Source organism: Cryptomeria japonica, chromosome 5, assembly GCF_030272615.1.
Source record: "Cryptomeria japonica chromosome 5, Sugi_1.0, whole genome shotgun sequence".
NCBI lineage: Eukaryota > Viridiplantae > Streptophyta > Pinopsida > Cupressales > Cupressaceae > Cryptomeria > Cryptomeria japonica.
This window is the reverse complement of record NC_081409.1, coordinates 24118507-24128216: the sequence shown is the minus strand read 5'-3', so window position 1 is coordinate 24128216 and position 9710 is coordinate 24118507. Positions and strand designations below refer to the sequence as shown.

The 9710-nt window shown below is 29.2% G+C and overlaps 1 protein-coding gene and 1 long non-coding RNA gene across 2 annotated transcripts; both read left to right on the top strand.

Annotated features, from left to right (window-relative positions):
• The first annotated feature begins 2472 nt into the window (after nt 1-2472).
• On the top strand, nt 2473-5316 carry LOC131875693 (uncharacterized). Its single transcript, XM_059220305.1, has 8 exons — nt 2473-2753; nt 2849-3485; nt 3583-3782; nt 4090-4274; nt 4372-4857; nt 4952-4986; nt 5106-5171; nt 5257-5316. The coding sequence occupies exons 1-8, from the start codon at nt 2473-2475 to the stop codon at nt 5314-5316; spliced, it is 1950 nt and encodes a 649-aa protein (XP_059076288.1).
• Nucleotides 5317-6330: 1014 nt separating this feature from the next.
• On the top strand, nt 6331-6844 carry LOC131073117 (uncharacterized). Its single transcript, XR_009112825.2, has 3 exons — nt 6331-6428; nt 6528-6620; nt 6700-6844. It is a non-coding gene; the product is annotated as an uncharacterized LOC131073117 (long non-coding RNA).
• Nucleotides 6845-9710: the final 2866 nt, after the last annotated feature.

Here is a 9710-nt window from a genome sequence, read left to right as displayed (position 1 = left end):
AAGAACATATAAGAAAGGTGCTAATTGACACCCTCTAATAGAACATTACAATGAGAATTACTCTAATAAGGAATTATTAATGACAATTCATGCATTTGAATCATTAAAAAGTATCTTAGCATGTGAAAAAATATTAGGTCCAAACCCAACTAGTAAAGAATCTTAAGAATAAATCTATAGCACATTCCATTGTATGCTTTGCTAAAATCAATCTCTACTAATAATGTATCTTGTTTTATTTGCAAATCCCATTCACTAGTTTCCATGGCTAATATTTTCTACACAATAGAGGTCTTCATCACACACACACACACACACACTATATATATATATATATATATATATATATATATATATATATATATATATATATATATATATATATATGTGTGTGTGTGTGTATGTATGTATGTATGTATGTATGTATGTATGTATGTATGTATGTACATGTATATGTATATATGTATAAATATGCATATATATATGTATATGTATGTATATGTATATATATACATATATACATATACATATATATATCTTCTAATCTTGTGGAATAGAAGATAAAGATACTTCAATGGATCTTTGTGTCTTTCTCTTTATGCTTGTTTGATAACTCTTTATTTTAAGTTTTATTTAGGTATTGTTGCTTATACCTAGTATGTTCTAAAAAAATCATTAAATGACACTCCTTCCTTTTCAAATGAATTAATAAGGTCTAATTATTTAGTAACTATATTTTTTACCTTATATACAATATATAAAATATCTCCATTATTTGAGAAATATTTTGGAATGTCATCTCTTATTCTAAAATCTTTTAATTGATAAGAAATTAATCTACAATATCACCTCTTCCTGACTTCAAAATTTTCATGCAAATTGGCCCAAAAGTCTTTCAATAAGGTCTCATGATTAGTGAAAATTGTGGGGTGAACCTTCTTCAACTTCTTAGCAATTTCAAAGAAACACTGTGGGTTAGACACATTTATCCAATTTCTAAAGATCCTCTTTCAATGATTTCAAGTCTACTTTGATGTACATATGCATATCTAGTATACTTTCATTCACACCTAGGGAAATACTTAAATCTAATTCCATCTTTTTCTTCCAAGTTATTTGTATAACATTTAGAGTTTTTAACCCATGTTTATTGTTAAAGAAGAGGTCAAGGTCTATCGATTGCATGATAAATTTTTCAAAATTTGTATAATTTGCATGCAACTCTTTATGAATTTTCAAGAGATTCATTCTATTCTCATTAATTAATTCAACCTTGACTGACAAAAAATTTATACTTTTTTCTACAAAATTGAGGTCTTCATCACACACACACACGCTATATATATATATATATGTATGTATGTATGTATGTATGTATGTATGTATGTATGTATGTATGTATGTATGTATGTACAAATATATATATGTGTGTGTGTGTGTCTGTACATATATATACATATGTATATATATATATATATATATATATATATATGCATTCATACATATATACATATATATACATACATATATGTATGTATATGTATATATATGTATGTGTGTACATATGTGTAGATTTTGTCAAGCTTCTTAATAGTAAATCATGATTTTGTGAAATTTTGACCATGTCTTAATACTTGAGTTAAGAGCTCAAAGCCATCATTTTATCTTTTGGATAGTGATGAGCATCATCGAAGTAAACTCAATATTTGCACACCCAAAAAATGTTTCACTCTTCCTAAATGTCATACTTATATTCACACTTCCATAACACTTTTCTATTTTTGGATATAATTAAGATTTAATCAAATTTGGATTTCATATATATGAATGCTTAAGAATTTGTTTGCATGAAAATGTGAACAAATTTCAAACCACTAATTAATCACTTTTTAAATTATTTGTAGGCATTTGAAAACTAGTTCAAAGGACACGTAGTGGACCAAGATTTTTCCTCATATTGCACACCAAAATTCAAGTAAATTTGTCTAGAGTGTGTTTCTTGTTGTATAATATTTGTCAACAATCGTTAAACTAGATTAAATTTTGCATACTAACTTCTCTTTTAAATGTTCAAAATTTTGTACTGGATATAATAGTTTAGTTTTTTTAAAATTTTGATGTCTTATTTTGTATGTTTTCTTATTATATTTTGTCTCCTTTATAGTGTAAGTACTCAAAAAAATTAAAATATAAGAGAATCATTATTATAGAATAAAAAGGTCATGTTTTTGTTTTCTTAGATTCAAATTATCTTGTTAAAGCTTAGGTGTCCAATTTCCAATATAGGTTTAGGTGTCTCAACCATGAGATGTGGCATTCTATTTTATTAATGATATGATGGTTTTCATATGATTTTGGTATTAGTAAAATATATTGTTGAGGATATTGATACAAATAAAATGGTATCAATGTAGTTGTTACTAGATATTTGAACAAGCTAGAGGGCCACTAACCATATTAATATTATCCAGAATGGGTAGAAAGAATAAATGGGAATCACTTATCAAGCTAGATGTGCAAGACATCTCCAACGAGGGAAATAATTTCTCAAGTGAAGACCTTGAATGGACACCAATTGGAGATGATAATAACCGACATATAGACTTATGTGCTGCTATCCCTTTTGAGAGACTCTCTCACTTTGTCCAAGGAGAAGGTTTATTGGATGACACTGAGACACAATTTGTAATTAAAAAGCATAAAGTGTACAATTTGACAGAACCTAATGACCATGCCACCAAGATGTATTTAAGGTTTGTTTAGATTTAATAAATTAATTAAGCACATCACCTTTTATATTTGTCATTAATTATATCAATTAATATATATTTTGTACATGTATAAACAGTTATCATTGTGCTTATGGGCTTGAGGATAGAAGAAATAAACCTGAAAACAATCTTGAAAAAATGCAAAGGATACGAAGGTTTACTCAAAAAAGGGGTTGTCAAGCCCACTTTTATGTTAAGGTTATGTATGGTAGACCAAATGTTGCAATCATCACATATAATGAGTTTAGCCATCAAGATGCTAATGGTGAATTTTGTCATGGAAAGGATGACCCTTCTGGTGATCCAAGAAGTAGTGTTGCACCAAGATTATCAAATGAATGCAAATCATATATTGAATCCTTATTGTTGATGGGTGTGTCAATTGACACAATATGTGAACAACACTATTTGGATCGTGGTTTGACAAAGTTGATGAATAAGAGGGACACATGCTTGTTGAGGAAGGATGTATTGAATGCATGGAAAAGAGTACGCTCTCTTCGATCACAAAAAAATGAAGATGATGCAAAAAGTGTATGTTTGTGGCATGAAGAGGAGAAAGATAACTTCTTCTACTATAAAACACCAAACAATGAGGAAAATGTTCCATTTATCATAGGCATTCAAACACCATGGATGCGGGAGATGATGGTGAAACATTCACATAACTCAATTATTGCAATGGATTCCACATTTTCAACAAACAAATATGGGGTAAGTAGAACCATATTAATTGTATTTGTGGATCTTAATTTAGTTAGTGGTCTATTTTATCTAAAAAATTACTTATCAATGGTTTATTCATGTGTAGTATCAATTATATTCCTTGCTCGTATTTGATGAACAAGAGGCTGGTGTGCCTGTTGCATGGGCCATATCTTCAAGAAATAAAGTTGAAGATATAAATGAATGGTTGATGGAGGTTTACAAGAGAGGGAAACAAGATAAAGAAGATTGGCATGTCAATGCATTCATGACAGATGATGCTAGTGCAGAGATTGAAGCAATCAGGTTTTATTAGTCTTAGTTTATGTTTATGAGATTGTAATTTCTTAATATTTAGTTTATCAAAATTTATATTCCCTAATTTTCAACATTAACTAGTTTCAATTTAACAATTAATTTTGTTAAAATCCCACTTATAAACTTTGATGATGTAACTTGTAGGTTATCCTTTGATTGTCAAGTATTGTTATGCATTTGGCATGTACGTAGGGCATGGTTGAAGAATGTGTATAGGTAAGTCAATCTTTAATTAAAACATATGGTAAATTACACGCGTCAACTTCATAATTTGATCTTCTATTATGTAATCTAGGTATGTTAGTAATAAGGATGTTGCAACACATATATTTGATAGATTGGGTGAGATAATGTATGAAATAAGTGATGATCAAGGCATCACTACTCAATCGATCAAAAATTTTATGGAGGAATTCAAAGAAGAGAAGAAATTTATTGATTACTTTCAAAATACTTGGTGTCATGATGAGAGTCGTATTGGTAAGATAATCAAGTTATCAATTATTGTTTGTATACATTTTCATAATTTAAGTTGTTTTTTGTATATGCTAAGACTTCATTATGTTTGTTTGTATAGCAATGTGGGCAAAACATTTTCGAAACTTCTCTCATGCAAATCAAGAAACCAATGCTTCTATAGAGTCATACCACTCCCACATTAAGAGTCACTATTTAAGTGATCGTTCTAAGAAATGCACAAGGAGAATGGATTGGCTTATTCATACACTTCTTCATAGAGTAGAACCATTCTACAAAAATAAAAGATATTTGCAGTTATCTGGATTCCTCACAAACTTCAAAAAGGAAAGATATTACATAACTGCTCTAGAGAGATCAAAAAATATAGCAGATGCAGATTGTTTTCTATATGATCTCCTCCCTAACACATATAGGATAAGAAGCCAAACAATTCCAACAAAATGGTATTTTGTTAGGAAATTTGAACCAAATTTGCATGTGTGTGATTGTGATTGGGCAAAAAGAGGAAACACATGCAAACATGTGTTGAAGGTCTTAGATATTCTAAAGAGAAACAAACCAAATGAGCAAGACCAGGTTGTTGGTAAGTGTCATTTCATATTTAAGTTTAATATTTATATTTTTAATTATTATAATTTTTTTTCAATACTAACTAAATTAATCTTATTGAATTGTAGATGATGTTACTCTACTGGTTGATGATATTGATGAAGTTAGAGGGAATTCTAGTCATGAAATTGACATCATTGGTAATGTTGATATGATGTTTATAATTAAGTATAAAATGATTTTTTGATTCATATCATTGATTAATTCTTATTTCAATTGTAGATGGTTGCATACCCTCATAAGATCAAGATGTGCATGGGGTTGTCGTTGGTGAAGCTCAAAGAACTGGTAATTCTTAAAAGCATCATTTTATAATGAAATATGCGTTGTTTTTAAATATTTTTTGACTTAATCACTATTGTTTCTATTACAGATGGTTGGATATCATCTAATACTTCTAATGATGGATTTCAAAGTTCCATTGATTATTTAAAATTCATTGCTCCAAAATTTACCGACCAGTGAAGATGAAAAAAACATTTTTAGTCAGTGTGTTGAGAGGTTTAGAAAAGATATCAATGCATCTCTTGCTTCATCTTCCAAATTTAGATCAATCCCTGGCTCAGAGAACATGTCTATTAGACGAATATCACCATGGTTTAGTCCAACCAAAATGCACAAACGTCATTCTATTCATCAAAGACGTAATGCCATATCTGAAAACTTAAATGAAAGAGTTGAGGAGCATGAAACTTTTCTATTCCCCTCTACAAGATGTAGAAAGCAAAAGAAAAAAAAGGTCACCAATCGCTCAGGCATAGCAATACAAGAAGAAAGAGATATTATCATGCAGCAAGGTGAGTACATTTATTCATAGGTATTTGAGTAATTCACATATCAATACTTCTTATTTTTATTTCATATGTTAAACATATGTTTATTATAGGTTTGAATGATCAAGAAAGTACTCGACGACGTCGATTGCCTTTCTCCATTGATCTAAACCAAATGCTAACAGATGAAATACAAGCTGTAGATAGTAAGTTAGTCAATATTAAACATTTTTATTAATTTTTATTGAAAAATACTCAATTCCTATCTCTAACCATTTTTTTGTACTTAATTAAACAAAAAGATACAATTTCTAGAGATCAACCATCAATGCTTAGTATTATTTCAGCTCAAACATTTCAACAAACTGTTGCAGGTAATTATGAATTTTAATATTGTTTAGATTAATTACGTAATGTGATTTTATACTTGAGCATTTTATCTAAGTTGATGTGTTACATGTGTACTTCAATGCAATTTCAGGTGATAAAGAAAAAGATCAACAACATATGCTGCCCTTTTCTATTGATCTTAACCAGACATCAATGACAATGGATGCAATACAAACTAGATATGGTCACAAAATTATTAAATAAAAACAATCAATTTTGTGTCTTTAGTTTATAATTAATTTTATCTAAGCTGATGTGTTGAATGTGCTTGTTATTGCAGCATTAGAAGATCATCAAAAAAATCAAGAATATATGGTACCGATTTCTGTTGATCCTGAGAAGACAACAACAACAATAGTTGATGCCATGCAAGCTAGAGATGGTAATGAAATTGTGAAGTGAACTTCATTAATTTTCAGTCTTTAATATATAAATTAATTTTATACGTGATATATTAATGTGAATGTTATTGCAACTTTAGATGGCCAACAAAACTCTCAAAAAAACATGCAACCATTTTCTATTGATCTTAATCAAATGATGACAATAATGGACACAATGCAAAGCGGAAACGGTAAGTAAATTAAACTTCAATCAAATTTGAGTCTTCAATTTGAAAATTAATCTTATAATGTCCTCATATGTATTTTCAGGTGTTGATGATATTCATATGGAGGATCATGATCAACACTTTTTTGGTTAATCACTATAGTGTATTATTCTCCAATGTATTAATCGTTAAGTACTTTAACTCTATTTTAAAATTAGAGCTTGGAGGGAGTGGATTGTGGAATTAAGATAAAGACTTAATTTGTATATTGTACTTTTGAGTTAGACTACTATTGTATATGTGAAAAATTGGCTCATCCTTTTGTAAGCTTTTGTGAAATTTATGTGTAGTGACTTACTCACTTCCACAATGGTCACATTTATTATTATATATATAATACAAAGTTGCAATGATATATCTCCTATGCTTATATTTGACAAAAAATTTGGTAGTGTGAGTTCTCTCATATTGTGACTATAACTAATATGAATGATATGTGCATTTCCAATGGATTTGATTTCCAATCATGGTGGTAGCTCTATGATGCTTTATATTTTCATTTCTATATTATATCTATTCATCATCTTGGTGTATTTATGTTGTCTCCCACTTCCCATTCAACATTGTCTCATCATTCAATCTATTGTATTCTGTAAGGGGTGGTATTTATATTTGAAGATTATCTAGGTATGAATTTTATTTATCTATGTTTGAAAAATGGACAATAAAGATATTTTAAAAATTAGGCATATAAATTATGAATAAAAAATTTATATATATAAATTAAAAAATAACCAATTTGTTAAAACTTCTTCTTATTCTTATTCTCTAACGAAAAATATTTGGCTCTTCCATATTTCAGCTATATTAATGATGTTGCTTACTAAATCTCATAAGGTCTTGAAAAGATTTCAAATTAGAGGACAAATTTAACATGTAGAAGGTGTAGATTCGTTTCACAAAGGTTAGAATTTCATTGTTTCCTACCACACTTATTTGAGCCTTCCTAGGGAATTTATTGATCCATTTGAAAGTTGATCATAAATGAAGTTTTCAAGGGTATAGGGGAATTTGACATTCAAACAATATCTATCTTTACATACGCATTTGACCTTTATAGGGGAAGTTGCTTTCATGTTTTGTAGGTTTCATATATTTTTGACACCTCATTGTGATGCACATTAATGTCTCTCTAACATATCTATGTTATGGGAATTTTTTTTACTTGCAATTTATGCCAATATTTGTCTAAGGCCATGTACAAACACGTGGGAATAAATTTTTTTTAAAATGAATGTGCGAGAGTGCATTTTACCAAAAAGAAACAAAGTATAGTGTTATACTAAAGTATCGGACAAATACAAATCAATGACATGTTAAATAATACTGATAAAATTGAACCCAAAAGATCGTTTCGATGGTCTTGCTTCTCTTCTACAACATTATCCGCCGTTCGATGAAAAACCGAGCTCATCTCTTTCAAATAAGATGCCTTCGACGTAATTATTAAAAGAGTTAAATTATAAATATCATTATTAATATATAATATCATTTAAAATATTATATTACAAGTAAAAAAATATTTTCTATAATTCTTAATTATTATTATTTTAATTATATTTATATAATATTAACTATAAATCTCACTTCAATAAAATAGTATTAATAATTATTATATATTATAATTGTTATATTAAAAATATAATTTTTTTAAACATAATTCTAAAATGATCATATATTAAAATGATCAAAAAAAAAATTATCCACTATTGGTACATGTGATATTTATTAAATGAACTTTTCATTATCAATTTTTTGGTACCTTTCCCCCTAATATATATATATATATATATAAAATTAATTGAGTGAAAATAGGGTTTTTTTAATGACTAAATGAAAAGTATTTAAATTTATGACTAAAAATTTGTATATATTAAAATAATCAAAAAAAAAATTGTTCATTATTGATACATATGATATTTATTAAATGAACTTTTCATTATCATTTTTGAAATTTTGAATTTTTTTTTTTTTTTTTAAATATTGTGATTCATCTTGACTTCTACATGTTGCATATTGGTTGATTAATTAATAAAGATAAAAACAATTCCAGACTATTGGCGAGTGCAACATCACAATAGATAACCATAAACCTACAGGAAATGCAACAGGTTAAAAAAACGATTAAGAAAATGTGAAAGTAATATTAAAAAAAAAGAGAAAGTGAAAACCGATGAAAAATTAACCTATTTCTTTTGCACATATCGGAAGCTGTTAATTTGAAAGGGTTTCTGAGTATACCACAGTCACAACCGTACGAAACCACAAAACGGAACGGCACGCAGGCGGAGGGGGTAAATCCGGAATCCGCAGGAAAAAGGGAAATCCGGACCGGCAGACGTGTGGCGAGCGGTTTGAGGCGACGTCCTTTCACGGGCACCTTTCACGCAGGCGGGCAGACACGAACGCGGAGGGGCACGGACCGAGGAAGCACGGCTATCCAGGCGGTGCAAATTTTCCCCTGGATAGCCAGTGCCGGAGGGCGCCTAACAACTTTGCATGTGGTAAAACAAATAAACATATTAAGTCGTAACCATCTTGGGAATGGTGGCATTCTATTTAAATGGTTTATTTTATCACACCTCCTATTAACTAGGAAAGTGTTAATCCATACAAAGTATATCATTAACGATCCCATTTATGGGGAAGATTTAATTAATAATAAGGTTGTATAGTTATTAAGGGATAACCACAATTTGTTAAGGATTATTATGGAATTTATTCAACTTCTATTTGGGTGGGAAGTGGATTGAATTACCTTGGAAAGATTTTCTCAAGGTTGGTTATATATATAGGATAGCCAAATGATTTAAAGGGGCTTTTTGAGCAAATTCATTTCATGGTGATTTGTTACTTTTGAATTGTAGCCTTTAAGAAGATTGTGTAGAAAGTGAGGTTTACTCACTCACAATTGGAGAATTAGAAAGAAGAGATAATCATCACATATTGAAGAGGTGAAAGGTTGAAGATTGGTTTGAGGAAGGAGCTAGCATCTCTTAGCCTTCATCTCCCAATGATCTCACAAAACCAATCAGGCATGTCATATGAACTTTT